The sequence below is a fragment of the Amblyraja radiata genome, chromosome 6 (assembly GCF_010909765.2).
Source record: "Amblyraja radiata isolate CabotCenter1 chromosome 6, sAmbRad1.1.pri, whole genome shotgun sequence".
NCBI classification, from domain to species: domain Eukaryota; kingdom Metazoa; phylum Chordata; class Chondrichthyes; order Rajiformes; family Rajidae; genus Amblyraja; species Amblyraja radiata.
This window is the reverse complement of record NC_045961.1, coordinates 9,837,985-9,863,919: the sequence shown is the minus strand read 5'-3', so window position 1 is coordinate 9,863,919 and position 25,935 is coordinate 9,837,985. Positions and strand designations below refer to the sequence as shown.

The following is a 25,935-nucleotide window of genomic DNA, read 5'->3' as shown; positions in this document are numbered from 1 at the left end:
AGGTGCGGCAGGCAGGTCTGTCGAGCAGAAGGCTATCAGCATTCCACAAAAGAAATGGGATTCTTTGTCAGATTTTAGCTTCCCCATCAAGCCTCTGTGCTTAAGGACAAATCCACAATCAGATGTAGGTTTAGCAAGATGGCTCAGAGTTGGAGCCGAGGCAGCCTCACAACATTACAATTCCACACAGACAGCAACACCATTTATAACATCTTTGCATCTCACGTACAAGAATAGCTTTCTTTTCAATTTGCAGCAAAAGTAATTGCAGTCAAGGGTGCTGCTTCCCTCCCTTGCTAATCACTATCTCCAAATACAGCATTATTACATCAGGGCCGGTTGATACCAAGCTATTTCAAATGGAGCAACCTGCAAACAACAGGGAACATGTTGGCAGCAATGGTCTGGAGTATGTTGACACGGCAGGAACTCAAACTAAATCTCTTTGTGCAAACACTTCTGGAAATGTTACCAGATGCTGATATTGCTTGGTGGGCAGAAACAATAAGATCCCTCTGGCGTAGTCAAGTCAAGTCAAGTTTATTCGTCACATACACATACGAGATGTGCAGTGAAATGAAAAGTGGCAATGCTCGCGGACTTTGTGCAAAAAGACAAACAAAGAAACTACAAACAGAATGGAACAGAATCACATATTCTTTTACATATTAAATATTGTGGGCGGAAGGAAAAAGGGAAAAAAACAGCAATTTAAAAAAAAGCAGTAGAGTGGTACAGTAAAGTTAGTTCCTGGTGAGATAGGAGATTTGTAAAGCCCATAAAGCAACACTGAGCATTGCACAATGGCGTGTTTAAGAAGGAACGGCAGAGGCTGGAAAAATCAAAGGTAGACAAAAAAGGTGGAGAAACTCAGCAGGTGAGGCAGTAACTATGGAGAGAAGGAATAGGTGACGTTTCGGTGACCCAGCTTTTTTGTCCACCCCCTATTGCAGAATGGCAAATTACTGCAAGCCTCTCGGTATCAGTTTGCAGAGTTGATAGGTTACCTAAGATTCCATATATACCCAAGAATTCAGCCAGAGTGCTACTAAGCACTGCAGCAAACAGCTTCACTAATGATTTTGCATGAAACCAGTGGCCCTTGTAATCTCTTATCCCAGTCATCTTCCAGTGTGCATGTCAAACAGCAACTGGTGAAAGGTTGCGGGGCACCGATACAAAAGGACATTATTTCCATCTTCAGGCCATTGCTAATTTTCATTTACTATAATTTACATGCTCAATATATAAAGCTCTCTCTGTGCATCGAGACCATCAGCAGCTGCCTATTTCTGGAGCGTTCAATTCTGCTGAGCTCTCCTCCCACAGTCTGCCTGGATCCTGTGTTAACAATACCCTGCACGTACGTCGACAGCACGTGGAGTCTATTCACTCACTCTCCCTCCACTCACACCAGACACTTCAAACCAGGAAGCTGCAAGAATCAACCCTCAACTATTCAATGGTCCTTCTTCAGTAAACTCCTTCAGGGGGGAAAAAAAGCTGCAAGATGACTCAGTTGCATCTCCTCCCTGCTCCAGAGAGAATTTCACACGCGCACACATTTGCAGTCATGATCAGTCGGGCACACCAGCCAAGCAGCAGGCTAGCCGCTCGCTACCAGTGATGTGACAGACAATTACACACCATTCTGATGTCAATGCAGCTGTTCCAGCTCATTTGCAGCCCAGACGCACTGGAAAGCCCATCTAAAACCCGCAGCATTAACCTAATCATTGACTTATCTTCAAATCTAATTTATTGCTCATTGACTCTGTGTTTATTCATTGGTAAAATACACGGGGATGGGAGTTGCGACACACCAAGAATCTCCTGTGCGTTGCAGGCCTCTCGTTCGCAACATTGTCCAAGGCTTGGTATTTCATCCACTCTTGGTGCCAGATAATGATTGGTTGGTGGAGGAGATGTGGCCCAGAGGCAGATTGACAACGAGGCCCCTCTACTAACTTGCCCTCTCCACTCCGGTGACCGAGGCAACGGTTTAACCAGAACCTGTGGTCCCCTTAAATACACAGACAACACAAAACTTGTGTAGGTTGCAGAAGTGACAAGGAAGTCCAAAAGCCAGCTGAGAAACCTGTTGCACATGAACTGCTGAAGCTGTCCACTTCACATCCCCTAAGCCTGTATTGCCTCAACGGCGGCAAGTTCTCCCTCAATTCATTCGTAACCACAAGGAATGTCTGTGTTGGTGAGTGTGCAACCACCAATCCTCGCTGGAGAGATCAGTGAGTGGATGAAGAGCTTCAGGACCTCCGATTGCACATAATATAGAAGATCAGTGTAGAGAGAGTGTCCAGCTTTAAGTTTCTGGGCACTCGCATTTCAGAGGACCTCACATGGTCCACCAACACCGCTGCGCTGGTCAAGAAGGCACAGCAACGACTGTTCTTCCTGAGGACATTAAAAAAGACTGGTCTGCCCCAACAGCTGCTTGACAACCTTCTACCGCTGCTCCACAGAGAGCATATTAACGTATGGCATCTCAGCTGCACGGAGGCGGAGAGGAGAGCTCTTCAGCGCGTCGTCCAAAGAGCGCAGAGGATTATTGGGACACAGCTACCAGCCTTGGAGGGCATCTACCACACACGGTGCCTCAGGAAGGCCGTCAGCATCCATAAAGTCTCCTCACACCCTTGTAATGGACTGTTCGAACTACATCCCTCCGGCAGACGTTACAAGGCCTTCTACGCCCGAACCTCCAGACTCAGAAACAGCTTCATTCCCAGAGCTATAGCGGCTCTGAACCGGCCCTGTTGAGTGCCCCCCACCCCCCTGGACTGTCTCCCTCGGATGCTCACGTCGCACAGACACATCTGCACTTTAGTCTGTTGAACTATTTTGACTGTTTTACTGTTCTATTACAATCCATGTTCTCGGGAAATCTAATTTCAACTTTTATTAGTTATTTATGTTATGACATCAGTGGGAAGCTGCATACCAAATCTCGTTGCGCTTTTGTGCAATGACAATAAAAGATATTATTATTATTATTATCACAGATGCTAACTCCTGACAAGGGCCAGAGGACAGTATTCATCAGAACACTCCGAACCACATTATTACAGGTTCCATTCTTTGTCACCTTCTGCTATACGGTGGCTCGCCACTGTTGCACACATCGTTGCGTTATTGGAGTGGTATGTGCAAGGTCGGCAGTAGTACATTCTCCAGATCATACGTTGGAATGTTTACTGATTTTGAAGCAGGAAGTTTGCGACATCATGGTCAATGTTTCTGTCTCACAAAGTCAGACAAATTTAAGAAATAATGCATTTACTTGTACAGCACAAAATAGTCGCTGCATTTCTACAATTCAAAAGGCAATTTGTACCAGAGAGCTACGATATAAATAGCTAAATTGAAAGATTGTTTGAAAAGAAAGATTTATTAATTGCTGATTTGACCCCGATTTCCCCACCATGTTGCTATCTTCACGTTTGTAACGACTTGCACGATAATTTAAAACTCTCCATTTCATGTCCCAGAAACAACGTGGAAACCATCATTTGAAAACACTCAAAAACTCCAAACATTTTGACAAATAAAGCAGCTGGAATTGGGAGTCCAGTCTATCCAAACACAACATGCAAGCAGAGCATCAATTTCTACTCGAAACCTTAAAAAGAGATATTTTTATGTGCCCATGTGTCTGAGCGTAATAGCATCACAATTGCAGTTTCCATGGAGATAGTTGGCAGCTCTGACAGTTCCATCCACAATGACACATTTAAACTGTGGGTGTTGAGAAAATAACCTGCCTTCCAGAGTGTCTTCTGTTGCTAGCAAAAGGATAATGTGGTGACCAAACCTGAAGATATCTACATTGGACTTATCCCTTTGCAGAACGGTTCTGTGCCGAGATCAGTTAACACACCGTTCATATTCCACCAGAGGAAAATATGAACATTTAATACAACATCCGGAAAAAGAATTAAAGTATCAGATTTCCATTAAACCCATCATTGGTTGTCCAGTGTCGGAACTCAGAAGGTGGTCATATCTGCATTATTCAACATCAAAAGATCATCTCTGCTGAAGGTTCAAACTGCAAAGCTTGAAATTCATGTAACTATACATATTGCATGAGAAGGAACCTGCTATGCTAGCCTTGTCTGGTATCTCAGCCTGAGAATTAACACCCTTGGAAATTACCTTAAATTAATTGAATTTAACATGGAAATTATATAGTGCACGGCTTGCATCCTCATGAGAATGGATCGCGAAATTATGCAAAAAAAACAAATAAATCTATGAAATTTGCTTTCAAAAGGTGAGCATCACAGTCCAGGCCAGAGCCTATCCATGATCTGAAAGGAGTTTTGGTAATCGACCTACAGGGATGGACTGCTACTTGCTGCATTATGCCCCTGTTCCACTTAGGAAACCTGAACGGAAACCTCTGGAGACTTTGCGCCCCACACAAGGTTTCCGTGCGGTTCCCGGAGGTTGCAGGTAATGGAAGCAGGTAGGGAGACTGACAAAAACCTCCGGGAACCGCACAGAAACCTTGGGTGGGGCGCAAAGTCTCCAGAGGTTTCCTAAGTGGGACAGGGGCATTAGGCTGCTGCAGGACAGAGATTGCCACGCACCATCTCAAGTGCAAGCAGCAGTAATAGCGACCACAGAACATTGAAGAATAGAGTGTGTTTGTGTGGGTCTCCAATCACAAGGCAATAACTATGTTAACAGGACATCAGACAAATGGGATTTAATTGGACACACGCTAGAAACTGGGTCCCATCTGCCCTTGGGTGAATGCAAACATTCCACTGCATTATCTCTGAGAGCTACCTACATCTCCCTGTGATATGGGGCCAATACTTATCTCAACCAACATCTTAAAAAGACAATTGATAGAAAGTTTCTTGGAGATAGGATACCTAGTGCAAATCAGTCGTCACTTTTGCAACATTACAGCAGAAACAGTTCAAGTAATACTTCACCGGATGTTTCGGTTTATTGTCACATGTACCGAGGTACAGTGAAAAGCTTTTGCTGTGTGCTAATCAATTAGGAAGTTAGGAACATTCAGACTTAATGAAAAGCACTGTTGAAATGCAAATCTTATTATACATTTTAAAACAAAAGCTGCTAATAGAATTTGAATTTACTGGATTGTTTGTTCAGAATTTGAATGAAGTTCAGCTTCTTCAAAAACACGGCAGTTGTGCAACTCAAACCCAGAAACAAGCCAGTTTAGCTCAGTGATAAACATGGTGCAAGAATTGATATAGATGTCTAATACCTTTGTCCTGGTTAAGTATGGATTAATCAAGGAAAGCCAGGATAATATTTTATAATGCAATTATTTTGTTTAATGAGTGGATAAAGGCACGGGGACAAGGGCTTTCAATTATCTGGCTGGTCTGGGCCATGTGGGTTTGTTCTCCTTACAGAATGGTGGCGCAACGGTAGAGTTGCTGCCTTACAGCGAATGCAGCGCCGGAGACCTGGGTTCCATCCCAACTACGGGTGCTGTCCGTACGGGGTATGTACGTTCTCTCCGTGACCTTCGTGGGTTTTCTCAGGGTGTTCCGGTTTCCTCCCACACTCCAAAGACGTACAGCTTTGTAGGTTAATTGGCTTGGTAAATGTAAAAATTGTCCCTAGTGGGTGTAGGATAATGTTAATGTGTGGGGATCGCTGGTCAGCACGGACCCGGTGGGCCTGTTTCCGTGCTGTATCTCTAAACTAAACTAAAAGACGTTTAAGAGGGGATTGATGTTCATTAATTCATGAAAGATTTAGGCAAAGGAGAAATGTTCCACCGGAGGGAGGTTAGAAGGACAAATGTAAGTTTGTTGGTAAATGAACCAAGGGCCAATCAAGTAAAAACCAGCTTGCGACAAGACAGCACAAACTGGTCTTCACCACCTGGGAATCTCATTTGAAGATTTAATTGTTGCACTGAAGAGGAAGTTGGATAAACAAGTTCAAGTTTACACTTACTGTCACATGCACCAATTGGTACAGTGAGATTTGAGTTACCATACAGCCATACGAATAAAAAGAACACATCACATGATAGAGTTTAACATGAACATCCCCCACAGTGGAATCAACGTTCCCCACTGTGAGGGAAGGCAACACAGTTCAACCACCTTCCTCTTTGTTCACCTGCGGTTGGGGACTTTTGAGCCTTCCGCGCGCAGTCGGCGCTACGGGCGGCCCGATGTCCAGGCCCTCTCGCCGGGACAATCGGAACTCCAACGTCTGAACGGAAGAACATTCTCTGCGGCTTGGAGTTTCCGAATCGGCCACTTCTTACCGGAGACCGTGGCTCCCGAAGTCTACAGGCCGAGCTGGGCGGAGATTCAACACTGGCGGCCCTCGGCAAAGGGATCACCAGGACTCCACGATGTTGAAGTCAGCACCGCCCGCGTCTAGAAGCTCCACAACCACAGCTCCATGATGTTAAAGCAGCAGGCCCAACACTCCGGAGCATCAACACGGCGATCCCCAGTAAGGCATCGCCCGCCCCGCGATGGTAAATCAGTGCTGTGCCGCTGCTGAAGTTCTGGTCGGTCTCCGGCAGGAAAGGCCACGTCAATCTAGATGGTAGGCCGCGGGGGGGGGGGGGGGCAGAGACCCGACTCGGAGAATAGTCGGATCCTCGACCAGTAAGTGACTGAGAAACGGTTTCCTCCTTACCCTCCCCACATAAAAAGACTAAAAAACATCCAAAAACATACTTTAAAACAGGCTAAAAATAACAAAAAGGTGAAAAAACAGACTGTAGGCATCATACGGTGCCCCTGGTGGAGAGTTTGTGCAGGAGTAGGCCATTCGGCCCTTCGAGCCAGCATAGATATATAGGATACTGCGGAACCACGGGGAAAGATCTGGGAAACAGGACTGGGTGTAATTTTTTAGTGCAGGCTTAATGGGCCATATATCCTGTCTACACTTAAATTTCCACAGGTTCCATAAAATACTATTCAGCAAGTCAAGCAGAACCCATTGAAAGGGAAAAAAAACCAGACCTAAATGTTGTTAGTTTTTCTTACCTTTCCACAGATCCCAACAGGAAGCGTGGGCATTTCACTCTAAATAGCGGGAAGATTATTACTATCCAGCAAAGGCTTTCCCTGTTGCCCATGCCTCTCTACACTTAAGGGCCTGTCTCACCAGCATGCGATAGCATGCGTCTAGCGCGACCAAGCGTGGTCGCTTGAGCCGTACGGCCTCGCGGGGCGGTCCCACTTCGATCGGCGGAGGCGTACGGATTTGTGCGGGGTTGGTCCCGACATCGCGCGGGGCTCCAAAAATCTTGCACTGTCCGAAAAACCCGCGCGACAACGGCCTGTCAGCCCGCAGCGTCTTGACGCAATACGCAGCGTCTTGACGGCGTACGCCTAGCGCGTGGCGTTGCACGATGACGTAACCACCCGGCGTGCCGTTGCATGATGACGTCACCGCCCGCGCCGTGTGACGTCCATATTCACTCGGCCCGCCTCCTGCCCAGCTGATTGGTGAGTATGGTGTCGGGACCAGCCCCACACAACTCCATATGCCTCCGCGGTTCGAATTGGGACCGGCCCCGCGAGGCCGTACGCCTCAAGCGACCACGTTTGGTCGCGCTAGACGCATGCAATCGCATGCTGGTGGGACAGGCCCTTTACTGTGTAGATCTTGTTTTGCTGATTACAAATCTGCAAAAAAACATACCCAAGTGCAAATTAATGGCCAACTCCTGCACCTATTGTTTATTGTCTATAATAGGACCATCCCTTCATGCCTCTCATTGGGTCAAGATTTCATGTCCACTATTACCTCGATAACTTTAAGGGGCTGTGGCGACCTAATCCGCGAGTTAAGAAGAGTGTCTTCGACCATCAAGCTCGAGGGCACTCACCTGGAAAATCTCGAGCTGGATCGACCGTCCTCGTTGAAACAGCGAGCTGGATCGACCGCACGCGCGTGCGCGCGCTCACACGCGCATCGCAAAACCGGTCGATTTTCCCTGGTCCTGAAGACTCCAATGAGCCAATCAAAATGCCCAGTCAGCAAAGGAGATTGCCTACAGCTGCCCTCGACTGCCTGTAACTAAATAGCAACCCCACTCCACTGCACTACGAGTTACAAAGTACCATGCCGACATGCTGAACACGTTTCAACATGCTGAAAATTTTTATGCGACCTAGCTGAGGCCGCGAGTATGCAGGAACTTCCCTCGAGCATGAAGGAGGGTCCACGTGTCGACCATGCTGCGTGTTTGAGTCGAGGGCAAACTCGTCTAATCTCGCAGATTAGGTCGCCGCAGTGGGACAGCCCCCTAAATGTACGTAAACCAAATTACATCTGCACACTCACTTTATACAGATGCTACCCAAATCAAAAAATCTTGACAGCGTTTTTGGGCATTTCAAGTTAAACGATTAATCCTTTCTCCAGTTGAAGAGGGTATTGCAAACACATTTTGCATAGCTATCTTAAACATTTGATTGCAGTCTTCATGAAAGCATGTGAATTGTGAGCCATTAGCAATCTTTCTACCATTGTGTTTCCATACTAGATATTGACAGCCACAGGTCACAGAGGGTGCTGTGCAACTGTTAAGAGAGCCTCCTTTGTTACTTCCACACACGGTCTTTATACACGATAAAGCTGGAGTGTCTCCACCCTGGACAATACCACAATAAAACAGACAGACAATCTGTTGATTTCAATATGAAGCCTGAAAGTCAGCCAGATTTAGAGACAAACCATCATAGTTGGAGGGATGGTGTTCAAGCCAACAGTGGAACAGAAGAGAGAGACAGAACGCCTTCATTTCCAACAGATTATGATCAAACATTTCCACCCCATGCTCAGACTACAGAATCTACAGCTTTGGTACACTGTTACACATCCAGACCTTATACATACCATCCATGACCAGACACTCAAAGACAAAGCCTGGTTGCTAAAACCATGACAATTAGAATGATCATAGAAAAACAGAGCAAGTTCCAGGGTTTGTAACTTTACATCAGTAAAGTGGAAAACAAGACAATAGGTGGAGGAGTAGGCCATTCAGCCCTTCGAGCCAGCACCGCCATTTAATGTGATCATGGTTGATCATCCCCAATCAGTACCCCGCTCCTGCCTTCTCCCCATATCCCGACTCCGCTATCTTTAAGAGCGCTTTAAGAGACCTATCTCGCTTCTGCTTAACTATTAAACTTTGCAATGGAAGGTTTAAAAAAAACAATTTTGCAATAAGATGGAAAGAGAAAAAGCATTTGCATTTTTCTTATTCAGAATGGAAACATTTTTTGCAAACTGTCCAGCATCCAGCAAAAGGCTCTTTTATCCAGTCAGCTAGAAATGCATTAGAATTTCCAAATTCACCCCTAAAGACAAACACTGTTAGAACTGGATCAGTGCCCCATAATCCTGACGCAAGCAACTCTCAACTTTGTTAACGTGCACGTGGCTTTAACTTTCCACTTGTTTTAATAAATGGTCCACTCAGGCGTACAAGCATGCCGACAAGCCTGATTACCCGAGGATCGCTCCGTTAACCAAGACTTGCTTACGATGCAAAGACTAAATCTGAACTGAGAATTTATCTCAGTGCTACGGTAGACAAAAATGCTGGAGAAACTCAGCAGGTGAGGCAGTATCTATGGAGTGAAGGAATAGGTGACGTTTCGGGGTGAGACCTTTTTCAGACTGACGAAGGATCTCGACCCGAAACGTCACCTATTCCTTCGCTCCATAGATGCTGCCTCACCCACTGAGTCTCTCCAGCATTATTATCTACCTCCCATTTTTCCAGCATCTGCAGTTCTTTCTTAAACATCTATCTTAGTGCTAACATCAGTAGTGGGCAAAGTAATAGGATTTATGTTGAACCTTGATACAAATCACTCGTCCTCTCAATGCTGCCTGGGCATCTGCTTTCCACCCAGTGTTGACAAACTCAAGCACAATTTTACTCTGCCAGTGCATAGTACATCCAAACTCACCTGTCTGAAGCTGTCTGCACCATCACCTGCCAGTGACTCCAAAACAATGAATGCATTTCCATTTAAATGTACAATCATTTATCGCTTCCAATCATAATTAATATCATTTTTTTTCTCATACAAGAAAGTTTTGAGCACACTTTTGGAGAAATGACACAGATGAGTGGCAACTAGTCATCAGATTGGCCAGCTCCTTGTTGGACTAACATCAGGTGGGAAAGTGCACTGGGTGGGAATATAAGTGCAGCCAGGAGAACCAGATTAATATCCCCCCCCCCCCCCCCGAGCTCTTTGAACAGATACGGGGCCACGATTTCGGATGCCACAATGCTGAGATTGTAGCATAACTCCCATTGCAGGGCAGCTGACAGAATCCACTCTTGCTGTGATAGCAGTGGTCACCATGTACTCCAGGACTGCACCCCATGAAGTGAAAGTTTAAAACCTGCCTGAGAAACCTGGCAAGCACCAGCCAAAAGCTTGTAAAGGGACAGCAGCAGCTGCGTTGCCTTGAGCTCCTCTTACCTTGGGCTTGACGCGCTGGACCAGGCCTCTACCCTGTGTCTCCTGAACGAGGTCGGCAACAAAATAATAATACGACTCTCCGCAATGGTCCTCAATGCCCTCCGCTGTGTCGCTTAGGTCATCTTCTCTCTCATCGATATCTTCATTCTCTCCTTCCTCCCAGTCTCCATGAACTCCACTCTCCTCATCCACTGCACCTCCATCCGAGAAGCTCTGAGCAGGAGAAACACAACAAACAGTCAGCGTTGCTGCAATGAAAGCCGCCTGCATATTTAGTCACTGGTTGCTGACCAGCCATGCACTTGGTCAACAATGTATTCCCCAATGGCTCATTCCAGCACAGCACCTCACAGAGTTCAACAGTTTTAGTTGAAATTCAGTTTGTCAAGGGGCCATGGCCACTGGCTCAGAAACGTGTCAGCTCTGGTTTTACCTAGTCAAGTGTTTTATCATCATGTGTCCCAGATAGAACAATGAAATTCTTACTTGCAGCAGCACCACAGATTATGTAAACATAGTACATGGTTAACAGGACATGCATTCAACCTCAGCCCTGTTCAGCACCCAAGTATTTTTCAGAAAGGCAAAGAATGTGCAGCAGTGTACACTGTTGTTTAGGTGTCGCGTCAATACAATGCCAAATGCTGCGAGTCTTCAGAAATAGAACTCAAGACATCCCATCCCTTTGAGAATTCAATGTTGCCACTTGGTGTGGTACTTGTCACTGATCAACACCTGTCTGGGCATCATCTACATCTTGTTTAAGAAGGAACTGCAGATGCTGGAAAATCGAAGGTACACAAAAATGCTGGATAAACTCAGCGGGTGCAGCAGCATCTATGGAGCGAAGGAAATGGGCAACGTTTCGGGCCGAAGCCCTTCTTCAGACTACATCTACATCTTGTTGCGTACAGGCATTGTCTGAGCAATTGAGCCCATGTAATCAACAGCAAAAAACCCACATCATAGAATAATCAGACAGGGCTGCTTTTGATTCATTGTTCAACATATTCTCAAGTCTGACTAAAACATATTTGATACAAGAGAAGGGAGGCTTTTGATAAAGGTTAAGGATGTGAAGTCGAGAGGCAGGTTTAAATGCAGAGCGGGCTGAAAGGTCTATTAATGTTCTCGCACACAAGGTAACCGCATCCTCTTTAGCAGCGGAAGCTAGTGTGACATCTTCAATCCAATAACATGAGGCACATTGATACTGAGGACAAGTAGATGCTCCGAGACACCCTGATGAGATGATTAACAACCAACAAGTCAATGACCTATTGTGCAAAATATAACTTTTGCACCCCTTCCCTCACCAGAGCAGCAATGAAAAATATTCTGTATCATCACTGGCTGTTTCCACTCCCCAAATTAAACATCAAGGGTCAAGAGTATTTTATCATCAAATGTCCCACATAGAACAATGAAATTCTTACTTGCAGCAGCACAACACAATATGTCATGATATAGCAGAGGGCTAACGGAATCAAGGGTTATGACGAGAAAGCAGGAACAGGGATACTGATTTTGGATGATCATCCATGATAATTTTCGAAGGACCGAAAGGCCTCCTCCTGCACCTATTTTTTGTTTCTAAACACAGTACAATGTAAACAATATGATACACGAGGGAAAAAGGTTAAATGTGTGTGTGTGTGTGTGTATATATATATATAAATATACATACATATATACATATCTATCTCATCTATATATAGATGATATATATATAAACACACACTCACATATAATCTATATATAAATGATATATACACACACACACATAAAACAAACTGATGAATCATGCTGATGAATTAATATTCACACAGGGACTATACAATACAATACAATACAATTCAATTTATTGTCATTTGGACCCCTTGAGGTCCAAACGAAATGTCGTTTCTGCAGCCATACATTACAAACAAATAGACCCAAGACACAACATAATTTACATAAACATCCATCACATTGCTGTGATGGAAGGCCAAAAAAACTTATCTCTCCACTGCACTCTCCCCCCCGATGTCAGAGTCAAAGCCCCCGGCGGGCGATGGCAATTGTCCCGCGGCCATTAAAGCCACGCCGGGTGATGCAAGGTCGCACACCGGGTTCTAGATGTTAGAGCCCCCGGCGCGCGCTCGCAGTCCCGCAGCCATTCCAAGTCGCGCGGGGCGGTGCTGTAAGGCCCCGCTCCAGGAGCTCTTCAACCCCGCAACTCGGGCGGGAGAAGTCGCCGTTGCGGAAGCCCCGAAAAGCGGTCTCCCCCCAGGGACCCGCGGGCTCCCGGTGCCGTCGTCCGCCAGACCCGCAGTTGCAGCCACCGAATCTCCGGGGGTCGGGCCGCAGCAGCGTCCACCACAGCTCCACCCGCTCTGGACTCGGCCAGCTCCGCGACGGTGAGGTGAGTAGTCGGCACCAGAGCCCCCGCTCCTCGTTGCAGCCCCAACGACAACGGAGACCCGACAAAGAAAAGGTCGGGTCTCCCGTGCAGGGAGAGATTTAAAAGTTACCCCCTCCCCCCCACACCACCCCCACCCCCCCCACACACATACCCCAACAAAAAATAACAAAAACTACATAAAAACATAAGACATAAAATAATAAAAACGCAGACGGACTGCAGAGGCCGCTGCTGACGAGAGTCGCGCCGCCCACCGATGCGACTCAGGCACACTCAGCATCAAAATGTAACAACATTTGGCAGACCATCTGAAGTGCAATTTCCAAACATTTTAGTGCAGTGATTTTAGTAGTGAGGGGGTTATTGGGAGGAATTGGAGAGTATCGATGTTTGAAAAGCAACCTGTGAAATATGACGACCTGCTCAGTGACATCAGTCAGAAAACCCTTCCCAAAACTCTCCTATTCATCATTCCTATTTTAGAATTGCTCACTGGGGGAATTCCACTCAAATACCTGCACCAAGCTGCAAAGGCAACAATGATATGCACAAATAAACACAGTACAGGAACTCCACGGGGTTATGTTCCAATAAACCCATCGCAAATCGAAAATGCATTTAATGCACCCAACCTACCAAACATTCTGTCTCTTCTAAGCAGGCTGGAGAATAGTGGGAGAAGGCACCGGGACATCGACACTTATTGAGTGTTTAGCAGGCAAAATCTTCTTCAGGTAGATATCAAGTTTCTAATCGCTTTCTCCTCTGGCCTTGCGCCGCGGAGGGCAGCAATGCCTCACCCGCACGCACCGCTTGGTCAGAAGGGCCGGACTCGGGTCGAGAGGACTGTCAGGTCGGAGCACCGCGTACGGCTCAGACCTTTCCTGTCCATGCTCTTGCCAGACGATGTCATTGTACCCAGCTCTACCACATCCACTGGCAGCTTGTTCTGTACACACAGCACAATCTGCATGGAAATATTGCCCACCACATCCCATTAGCTTCACTCTATGCTTTGTTGCTATTACAAACATCGATAAAGTCACGTCTTAGTCTCGTTGGCTCCATGGAAAATAAGACCCAACTTCTCCTTGTACTTCGATCCCTCCAGACCCGGTAACATCATCATTTTTGCACCCTCTCCAGTTTAATGACATCCTCCCTGTCTACCTTGTGGTGCCTTTACACACAATCTTTTACCTCCACATTAGCTGTAACGCTATATTCCGCATGATTTGATTGTATTCATGTGTGGGTGTGTCACTTGGTTAACATGCAACAGTTTTGTCACTGTAGCTGGGCAAGTGACAATAAACCAATACAAACTACAACTGTATGCAGTAGTCCACATGTAACCAGACCTGCAACACCCCCACTCGTACTCAAACCCCTGATGGACAAAGGCCCTGTGCACCAGTGTTGCCACTTTCACAGAAGTGTATCCCTGCACCCAGAGGATTCTCTTCCCCTATAGCCCACAGCCTTGCCTTCACTCTTCATGTCCTGCCCTGGTTTGCCTTATGCAACACCTCACATTAAGAAGTTAAAATCCATCTGCCATTCTGCAGCCTGGTGGAATTTTGGATAACTTCCTGTACTGTCTAGTAGACGACCAATTTTATTGTAATCCACAAATGACTCATTCAGATCACCTTAAGGGATTCACGGCCCTTGCCTGACTTATGCCACGTTCCACATTGAAGCCTCCCACGAACAAGACATCCCTTTACCTATAAACAGCCTCTCACAATCAACTTTTGGAAGTTCCCATCTAGACTAGTGCAGCCACTGTATCTGTATCAAACATGAAGAACTAAACTAATAACTCTTGCCCCAAACCCCTGCATATTCATGTGCCTATGTAGAAGCCCTTGAAAAGCCACAATCATACCTGCTTCTACCTCCACCACCCCCAACAACACATTCCAGGCGTCTCTGTAATTAAAGCCCGATGAGTCTCCTTTAAACGTTTCCCCTCTTGCTTAAAGCTATATCCGCTTCTGTTTGACATTTCCATCCTGATAAAGGATCTGACGGTCAACCCAATTGATGGCGGGTGATTTTATAAACCTCTCTTGTCTCCAGAGAAAACTATTCATGTTTGTCCACTTTGTAGCTAATATCCTCTAATTCTGGCAGCATTCTGGTAAACCTCTTCTGCACCCTCACCAAAGACACAAACCAACAAACCAAACAACACATTTTAAAAGCCATCAGCCACTCTGCACCTTGACATCATGTTTAATCAAGAATTTGATCTGTCACTAATCAGAGGATCAGATTTCTTCCACAACTCCAGCAACGCTAAACCTTCCCATGTCCCCAAATACAGCTGTTGGTTGAGTCAATACATGAAGAGAGAGTTAGATTTAGCTCTTAGGGCTAATGGAATCAAGGGATAAGGGGAGAAAACAGGAACAGGGTACTGATTCTGGATGAGCCATCATCACATTGAATGGCTGTGGTGGCTGGAAGGGCCGAATGGCCTATTCCTGCACCTATTTTCTATGTATCTGTTTCTATTAACTAAACTTGTTCTGGACCAAGATTCTAGTCTGCCCTGGAGCTGACGGCAGCTGGGATTTGGTGTACTTGGGGCTTGAGGAAGCAGTGTAGTTTCACAGGGAGTCATTGATGTAGCATGTTGTGGGACCGGGTTCAAAGGACACTTGCTGAAGCCTCACAGTGGTTGGGGCGGGTGGAAGGACAGCAGGAGGCAGATCAATAGCGTGAACATTTGCTGATATCAGCCCTGCAAATGCAGGCACCACCCTGGCTGCCTGCATTCTCTTCACCCCACTTAGCTCAATAAGGCTGTAGTCACCAGTACTCCAGGCTAAATGCACCAGACAATATTTTATTACTGCCGTCAGCCAGCCAGCCAGCCTCCCAACTGTAACATTCCCTCTGGCATGGCTCAACACTCCAGCCTTTCCCCAGAGATCAGTTACTTCCCCATCTAGGGCCGACTATTGTCTGCTGGCATTCATATTGTTTTATCGTGGTAGCTTACTCCAGACTTGGAACCTTTTAACGGAGAAGTTCAGGCCTACACATTTCTCACTTCACTTCCAACTTACTCATTTTAACTTATGCCTCCCACTCCCATTTGTGTCATTAGCAACAGAGAACAATTTACCTGAATCAATTTTGTCAATTCCCTCCTTACTCCTAAAGACATCCAAGAGGTTGCCTTGATGCAGTTCATGTTGTACTTAGACTGAATCCATAATCACGGGCACAGTTTCAGTGTTGCGAGATTACTGAACAAAGGCTGCTTTGAATTAATTCCACTGCAGAGTAACAAAGGAGCCGGTATGCAGCTGGAAATGCTGCAGTACCTGAGAGAGGCCAGCAGATGGTGGCGTGGTGCCACTCAGCACAATTGCAGACCTTGAGGGCGTTTGTCCAAATTAGGAAGCAGCCGAATATACCGCACACACTCCAGATCAGTATACAAGGCACACACACCAGTACTCAGCCGGCTCACTGATGGATGGATGCCCTTCAGCACAAGGAAACCTGTCGGCATTATCTAAACTGACCAAAATGCAACGTAATCCACCCTCAATTCTTACACGGATGGACAAGAAATGTAATATTGTCTGCAATGTCCACACCGGAGGAATGTATAAAACATAAAACATCAGGAAGCATTCCTGACGTCCTGGCCATTTCATCTATTATCAGTCGGCCGACCGTTAAAAAAACAATCCACATCCATGTTTAATTAAAAAGGTTTCACCAACAAGGTTGACGAGGGCAAATGTTGGAGGAACTTGGCGGCTCTGGCAGAATATGGATAGGCAACGTTTCAGCTCAGGACCCTTCTTCAGACTGATGGAGTGGGGGAGGGGCAGAGTAAACGTGGAGAGCTCGGGGTAGGACATAGCCAAGGTGAATTAAGGGAGGGATCCCTCCCCCAACCAAGTCACACCAGCTTTTCCTTCTCACCTAGCACACAGCTAACAATGGCCTATTCCCTTTATCATTGTTAGTTTTTGTGCCTTTCATACATTTGTTCTATATCCCTCTACATCATTGTCTATATCTCTCATTTATCTTTCCCGTGACTTTCAGTCTGAACCGAAATATCACCCATTCCTACTCTCCAGAGATGCTGCCTGTTCCACTAAGTTATTCCAGCACTTTGTGTCTATATTCGACATCTGCAGTTCCTTCCTACACAAAACCAATTTGTCATTTGCATGTTTATCGGAGTTTCTACTAACACACTGTAAAGTTTCCAATGACCTTGAAGACAGTTTTTAGTTCATCTGAAGCGCGGGACATTCTCCACGCTGGAGGCACTGCAGGGATGTGGGTTATTTTCTTTAACTAGGACAAAGAATGACACTTGACGACAGATGCAAGGATTCTTCACCCAGTGTGGAGTGAATGCCAAACTGGCCACCACAGCATGGTTGAATCAAACAATAGACAATAGGTGCAGGAGTAGGCCATTCGGCCCTTCGAGCCAGCATCACCATTCAATGAGATCATGGCTGAACATCCCCAATCAGTACCCCGTTCCTGCCTACTCCCCATATCCCAACTCCGCTATCCTTAAGAGCCCTGTCTAGCTCTCTCTTGAAAGTATACAGAGAACCGGCCTCCACCGCCCTCTGAGGCAAAGAATTCCACAGGCTCACAAAACGCTGTGAGAAAAAGTGTTTCCTCGTCTCCATTCTAAATGGCTTACCCCTTATTCTTAAACTGTGGCCCCTAGTTCTGGACTCCAATATCGGGAACATGTTTTCTGCCTCTAGCGTGTCCAAACCCTTAATAATTTTATATGTTTCAATAAGATACCCTCTCATCCTTCTAAACTCCAGAGTGTACAAACAATGGACGAAGGAAGAATCCCTGCCCTTGTATTCAATGCCTCAGCGACTGAAGGAGATGCCTTAACCATTATCTACCTGCGCGGCCGGCTACCTTCATGGATCAGACTTGTACACCAAGTTGCCTAATAACCCCCAGGGCCCTACCATTCAGAGTCCTCGCCTCATTGATACTCTTTAGTCTTCCACGTTTGCCTTATGTATCTATCTAAGCCTCGATCTCTCCCAACGCCCAAGTTCCCCGACCTTCATTACCGTGGGACCATTCACACAGGAACATACTGGCCCCTAATCATAGAAACTTACTGCATTGAAATGGGCCCTTGTGGCCACTCACCCATCATGCCCACCTATCCCACTTGTCTACATTACATCTCTATCCCTCTACTTCTGTCTGATCCAAGAACTTGTCCAATGCTTCTGCAATCTGCCTCCATCATCTCCTCTGGCAGCTTGTTCCAGACATTCCCTCTGTGAGGAAAAACTTACCCACAGCTCTGCTTTAGGTTTCTCTATACTCACTACAGCACATTCTCTTTGTGGCAGGCTATCTTTGAAGAGGAATTCCTTTTCTCTATGGCAGGAGTTCTGTGAGTGATACTGTAGAAACAGGCCCTTTGGCCCAACTTGCCCACAGACACAGAAAAATAGGTGCAGGAGTAGGCCATTCGGCCCTTCGAGCCAGCACCGCCATTCAACATGATCATGGCTGATCAAAAATCAGTAGCCTGTTCCTGCTTTTTCCCCCCATATCCCTTGATTCCGTTCGCCCCAAGAGCTAAATCTAACCCTCTCTTGAAAAAATCCAGTGAATTGGCCTGCACTGCCTTCTGTGGCAGAGAATTCCAGATTCACAGCTCTTTGGGTGAAAAAAGTGTTTCCTCATCTCAGTACTAAATGGCCGACCCCTTATTCTTAAACTGTGTGACCCCCTGGTTCTGGACTCGCCCAACATCGCGAACATTTTTCCTGCGTCTAGTCTGTTCAATCCTGTAAGAATCTTATATGTTTCTATAAGATCCCCTCTCATCCTAAATTCCAGTCTCATTGTTCTCCCTCTGGTTTCTGCTCCTACCCCCCCCCCCCCCCCATTGTTCTCCCAACAGACTCAACCATCCATCAATTTCTTCTCCATTTGCTCATCTTCGCCCTCCCCACCTGGTTCCATCTGCCAAGCGTTCACTCTGCGCCTAGTTCCGTCCATCAGAGACTCCCACCGCTCCACCTAGTACTGTTACTGCAGCATGGTGGCGCAGCGGTACAGTTGCTGCCTTACAGTGCTTTCAGTACCAGAGATTCATGTTCCATACAGACTACGGGTGCTGTCTGTACAAAGTTTGTACGTTCTCCCCGTGGGTTTTCTCTGAGATCTTCGGTCTCCGCCCACACTCCAAAGACGTACAGGTTTGTAGGTTTCTATAAAAATGTCAATTGTCCCTAGTGTGTGTGGGATAGTGTTAATGCGCAGGGATCACTAGTTGGCATGGACCTGGTGGGCCGAAGGGCCTGTTTCCGCGCTATATCCCTAAACTAAATATGCTGGCAACCTGTCTTCCCTCCCAGTTGATGCATCGTCTCCATCGGAACACTAACTTGCATCTTCTGCCTCCAAGATGCCGCTTTACCCGCTGAATTATTCCAACATTCTGCTTGTTTCAGATGCCAGCATATGTAAACTCGTTTGCCTTCTTGCTAATTGTCGTTTGAATGCTGGCAGGTGCAGCCATGTCCTGTCCTAATTCTATGAGCAACTCCAGGAATGTTGAACCCATCAATCAGGTGGTTCTCAATCCTGCACAATGCCATGAGGGTTCAATCTATATCCCTCATCCTATCAAAAAATCCTAATGGAGGCAAGAAGGTAACCGAGGAGACAAATAGCATTGCAGAGTTGAAGCTACAAAAAGGAAGGTTGTGGTGCACTTGTCACCAAGACCTCAACGGTGGAACATGCGGAGGACGATGGCTGACCTTAGTGGAGCGTCACAACGGCTGGGAACGCGGATGAAGGCTGCAGCAGAAAAGGGTTCTCCGCTCGTCTTGGACTCCATGCCACTGGATCCTGACCCAGATCTGTCAAGGACCGTGGGGTGGCTGTCTGTGCACCAGTCTCCCCACGTTAAACAAAGTCACGCACAGGCGTCCTCCATATAGGGAATAGCACCCTGGACACACCCATGGTCAGCCATGACCGAAGCAGGACTAAGAAGAACGTGCTCTTGTACAGGGTGTTGTGGAGGCCTCACCTGGAATTATTGTGCCGTTTTGTTCCAATTAAAGAGGTAGTGCAAAGGCATGTAGTAATATGGTATGGGAACAGGCTCTTCCACACAACTTATCCACGCTGACCAAGATCCATCTTGAATAAACTGGTCCTATGAACATGCTGTATTACTGTTTTACTGCATGCCTCCACTTGAAGTTGAGACTATCTGCCTCGATCACCCCTTCAGATACATATCACACATTCCAATCTCCTCTGGGTGGGAAAGTTCTTAAATCCCCACAAAGCCACTTCACCCTTCTGCTAAAGCTCTAGTTTTATCGACATTTGCTATTAAGGAAAAGTTTCCCATCCCCACCCTATCCACCCCCGGTAATTTTGTATTCCTCCCTCAGGTTCTCCTCCACCTCCAATATTTGATCTCAGCCCCTTCGTTCACATTTCTTCAACTGATATCTGCTGCATCTTGCCTCTGTTTACAACTCCTGCCTCTCCATGAAGCCATGTCAACTCTGCCCTGTGCTCAGGAGTCAGATAACACCCTTATCTCTAACCCTCAACCAATTTAAGCAAGCTTTTCACTTTGTGTCTGCTTCGGAGTGAAAGCTTTGGAACACAACACTAAAGGTAGCATAGAAATGCTACCATTGATTAGGCAACATTCTCCTGAGAATTCATTCACCAAATGTACCAATGTGGTGATTTTCTGTTAAAAATAATTTGGGTTAATTGCACCTAGATAAAAATGCTGGGGAAACTCAGCGGTTGAGGCAGCATCTATGGAGCGAAGGAATAGGTGACGTGTCAGGTCGAGACCCGAAACATCACCTATTCCTTCGCTCCATAGATGCTGCCTCACCCGCTGAGTTTCTCGAGCATTTTTATCTACCGTTGTTTTTTCCAGTATCTGCAGTTCCTTCTTAAACATGGGTTAATTGCATAAAACCTCAACGTTGGAATCTGAAACACTCGTAAACCCTGCTGATGCCCAGCAGTCACAGCAATTGTGAAAAACCCTGTGACTGCGAATCAATGTTGCACTGTTAAACGTCAGCACAAAGTTCATGTAAAGTCATCAAAATCCATAGTCACAATGTACTATTCACACTCTCTCTTCTAAAAGAAAAGCGCTTCTTCACTCTACATTGGATTTTGTAAAACTACATATCGGGTTAACCACACATTGGCTCCTGTCTTGTGCGAGGGAGTGTTGGGCCACCAAACTCCTGGACCAACACAACAATCAGCATCTTCAATCACTCCTTCTGGATCATTCACTTTTTGACCACAGTCTAATCCACCTCACATATTAACTGGTTCATGCTTTATCTGTTTTTTACTTTAGATTTCCAACATCATGCCATTAAGCTGGAATGATTTATGTTAACGCGAGGCCTGAGCTAACAAGAGCGGTTGGGCAGACTAAGCCTTTGTTTCTTAAGAGCGCAGGAAGCAGAGGGTGATCTTATAAATAGACAAAAGGTGCAGGAGTAGGCCATTCGGCCCTTCGAGCCAACCATTCAATGTGATCATGGCTGATCATTCACAATCAGTACCCCGTTCCTGCCTTCTCCCCAAATGCCCTGACTCCGCTATCTTTAAGTGCTCTATCTAACTCTCACTTGAAAGTATCCAGTGAACCGGCCTCCACTATGGCAGAGAATTACACAGACTCACAACTCAGTGTGAAAAAATATTTCCTCATCTCCGTTCTAAATAGTTTACCCCTTATTCTTAAACTGTGGCCCCAGGTTGTGGACTCCCCCAACATCGGGAACATGTTTCCTGCCTCTAGCGTGTCCAAACCCTTAATAATCTTATGTGTTTCAATAAGATATCCTCTCATCCTTCTAAATTCAAGAGTATACAAACCCAGCCGCTCCATTCTCTCAGCATATGACAGTCCCGCCATCCCGGGAATTAACCTTGTAAACCTACGCTGCACTCCCTCAATAGCAAGAATGTCCTTCCTCAACTGAGAGGGACACACAGACGCACACAGCTCTCCCACAGCCCACTGTCTCCGCATCTTCCTTTCTTCTTCCCGCCCCCCCCCCCCCCCACCAGTCTGAAGAAGGGTCTCGTCCCGAAACATCGCATATTCCTTCGCACCATAGATGCTGCCTCACCCGCTGAGTTTCTCCAACATTTTGACTACCTCCGATTTTTCTAGCAACTGCAGTTCTTTCTTGAGCACACATTATTTTAGGTCTTTTCTCGTTCTAGAATCTATGGAATTTTGGAAGGGTGTCAGGGGTTATGGGAAGAAGGCAGAATGGGGTTAGGAGTGCGAGAGATAGATCAGCCATGATTTAATGGAGCAGTAGACAATGGGCTGAATGGCCTAATACTGCTATCACTTGTGCATAAGCAGCGGTACTTTTTCCACAGCCACGTCCTATATTAACTCCAATTGGTTTCACCAGTTCCTAGGGATTTATTAAATTTCAGACCAATTCATTTCTCCCATGCAGTTTTATGAATATGAAATCCTTTCAGTTCTTTAGACACTCTTCAGCAGATATTCTCCACTGTTCCCGGGAGTTGAGGTGTCTTCTTCCAAGGCGGCAAAATAATAATTTAATTTCTAGGCCATTCCCTTGTCTCCCAACACAGTCTGGACCTCATTCTACCTTTTGCTCACACCAATGGAAGCGGCATCATTTTTGTCAACATCCACCTGAAAACATTGCTCTTGTTTTCTGCCTTCACTTTCCCAATAGTGAAAGGCTTGGATAGAGTAGATGTGGAGAGGATGTTTCCACTAGTGGGAGAGTCTAGGACCAGAGGTCATAGCCTCAGATTTAAAGGACGTTCCTTAAGGAAGGAGATGAGGAGGAACTTCTTTAGTCAGAGGGTGGTGAATCTGTGGACGTTTTTGTCACAGAAAGCAGTGGAGGCTGTCATTGCATATTTTAAAGGCAGAGATAGATAGATTCTTGATTAGTACGGGTGTCAGGGGTTATGGGAAGAAGGCAGAAGAATGGGGTTAGGGGGAGAGATAGATCAGCCATGATTAGACTTGATGGGCCGAATTCAGCTCCTATCACCTATGATCTTATGAATTTCTTTACCAGTGATGGGGGCTCACTTGCAGAACTCAAACCTGCCCAATGCTCAACCTTCATTCGTCTGCACCCCTGCCCTAAAGGAAAATATTTTCAACTGATCCAACATCACCTTTAATTTCTCATGAGCCCCAACGAGATCCATTTTCCCATTAGTGTTTTGTATCCCAAGAAATATATATTTATTGGAATCGATTGCAACAGTTTCCCAAACTGCCAATTCACATCCAAGGCCATGTTTTGTGCTTTGTTGAGATTTAAGACCATGGCTTCAGGCCGTAGATTCAGTCAGACAGCACAAACACAGGCCCTTCGACCTAAATCATCCACAACTACCAACAAGCCCATCTAAAATGATCCTATCGTCTGTATTTCACCTTCATCCCTTGAAACTTTTCCTATCCATGTACCTGTCCAAATGTTTCTCAACATTGTTATTGTACCGGCCTCCAACGCCGCCTCTAGCAGCTCGCTCCATTTAACACTATCCTGTGTTATAAAAATCACTCTACATAATTCCCTTCTCACCCGAAATCCATGCCCTCTTGCTTTAGGCGTACCTGTCCTAGGAAGAAGATCTACCCTATCTATGGTCCTGATGTTTTTATGAACCTCTACAAGGTTAGCCCTCACCCTCCTACACTCAAGAAAAAGTGTCCAGTCCATCAAGACCAAGCAACCTTCCTGTTAATCTTTTCTGAACCCTTCTCACTTAACATCCTTCCTCCAGTACACAAGCAAAACTGCACAATAAGTATGTATACACTTACACACAATTTGTATATTTCTAACGTAACTGTAATACTCAACGTGGACAAGAGAGTGCAAGCCCCAGTTGTAAATTCACAAAACCGGGCAGTACTGTGGACTGCAAAGAAAATGATAAACACCACTATCCTTCTTCTCAATACCGTCCCCTTCACTGTTACAGAGGCCATAAGGAATAGGAGTAGCATTGGGCCATTTGGCCCATCAAGTCTACTCCGCCATTCAATCTTGGCTGATCTATTTCACCCTCCTAACCCCATTCTCCTCATAATCGGACACCCGTACTAATCAAGAATCTATCTATCTCTGCCTTAAATATATCCACTGACTTGGCCTCTACAGCCTTCTGTGGCAAAGAATTCCACAGATTCACCACCCTCCGACTAAATACATTTCTCCTCATCTCCTTCCTAAAAGGTTTCAACTCATCACAGAATATAGAAGCAGACAGCTACCCCTCGAGCCTGGTCCACCATTCAGTAAGATCATGGATGATCATCCAAATCCTGTGTCCTGTTTCAACTCTCACCCCACACATCTCTCATCTGAAGAAACATATTCAACACCTTGAATATATTTATCCCCAGCTATTCTCCGTGGCAGAGAACAGGTTCCCATCTCAATGTCTTGCCCTTATCTTTAGGCAGTGACCTCCATGTTCTTGCTTTCCTGAGCAGCAGGAAGAAACTTCCTACATCTAACCTGGTAGGATGGATGAGAAAGATTTAGTGGGATATGGGCCGGCAAATGGGACCAGCTCAGGAATGCTCCTTCATCAGCGTAGATGAGTTGGGCCGAAGGGCCAGCTTCCATGTCTAATAACCATGGCTCTAATTGTGTAGATCCTTCTCAGCCTTCCAAACGTTGATGAATACAAGCCAAACTGGCTCATTGTTTCCTCATATATCCATTCTGCCGTCCAGGAATCTCTCAGCCTCTGTGAAAATGCTGCCTGTTCATTATACAATTGACATTTGGGGATACGAGATGCTGGAATCCCAAGCAAACTAAACTTGAGCAAAATTCAGATGTCAGGCAGCATTGGCGCAGATATTGGAGATATCGGAACACCTTTGTTTAAGAGGAACTGGAGCTGGAAGGGTTTCGGCCCGAAACGTTGCCTATTTCCTTCGCTCCATAGATGCTGCTGCACCCGCTGAGTTTCTCCAGCATTTTTGTGTACGTTCATTTAAGACCCTGTCGGCAAACTGACAGGTCTATTGTAGTTCCTATATTACACCACAGATCACATTTGCAATAAGCACTTCAGTAGCTATCTGAAAACCAATTAGGAGAAATCGGCAGGTGAAAATAAATAATTCTCTCTTTGTGAAGAAGAAAATAATTCAGAGCATAGTTCAGACATCTAGTACAGAGTTTGTGAACCGTTGTCAGATGTGACCTGGAGCTTCCACACCCTCATTTACAAAGTGCAGCTATTTAGTGTGGTGGGCTGGAGCCGTGCAATGGGCACAGACCGACACAGGACGCACAAACAGGACTGCCCCCTCATGTGATTGGCGACCGACCCTAAGCTGCCCACGACTCAACCAGCCCAAACAAAATCACCAGCAAGCCAAGTCAGGAGAGATTACACAAGGTGGTGAGAAAGCCAAATAGCCTTCAAAGACCATCTTACTGAAGATGTAAAAATAACGGAGGGCAGTCCAGAGCTACAGATCTATCGCTGAACGATAAAACTAAACCAGACATGATCAGAAACCAAAGCTGGGGGAGCAGAGATCTAGAAACAACAGAGATGGAAGAGCAAGTCAGGTCAGATTTTTCAGTAAGGTGTTGCTAATTTCAGCCTTGAGGATATCCAAAATGGTGATTTTGAAAAAACACCCAAGATGTTAATAATAGCCTCTGTGAGAGTACATCTTAAAAATTGGTAACAGGAGATTACTGCGCAAAACTGGCCGCAAGTTGACTCGATACTCCTGGCCCGCAGTTACCATCACATTCACACGCATCCTTGTTCACATTCTCTCCTTTCCCCTATTTACAGTCCCGCAGCCACCAGAGCACGCAGGGAAACCGCAACCTCTAGTTTAGTTTAGAGAAACAGCTGGGAAACAGGCCCGTCAACTAACTGAGCAACAATCGGCCATACAGTCGTTGC

General features: G+C 46.0%; 1 protein-coding gene across 1 annotated transcript in view; it reads right to left on the bottom strand.

Moving 5' to 3' along the window:
- LOC116974068 (F-box/WD repeat-containing protein 7-like) overlaps positions 1-16,214 on the bottom strand; it is a 107,275-nt gene extending 91,061 nt beyond the window's left edge. The window contains exons 1-2 of the mRNA XM_033022189.1: positions 16,046-16,214; positions 10,503-10,715 (exon numbers count right to left, since the gene is read on the bottom strand). Of these exons, the coding sequence (XP_032878080.1) occupies positions 10,503-10,715; positions 16,046-16,114 (282 nt within the window). The 5' untranslated portion in view covers positions 16,115-16,214. The remainder of the gene's footprint in view (positions 1-10,502; positions 10,716-16,045) is intronic.
- Between the last annotated feature and the right edge of the window lie 9,721 nt (positions 16,215-25,935).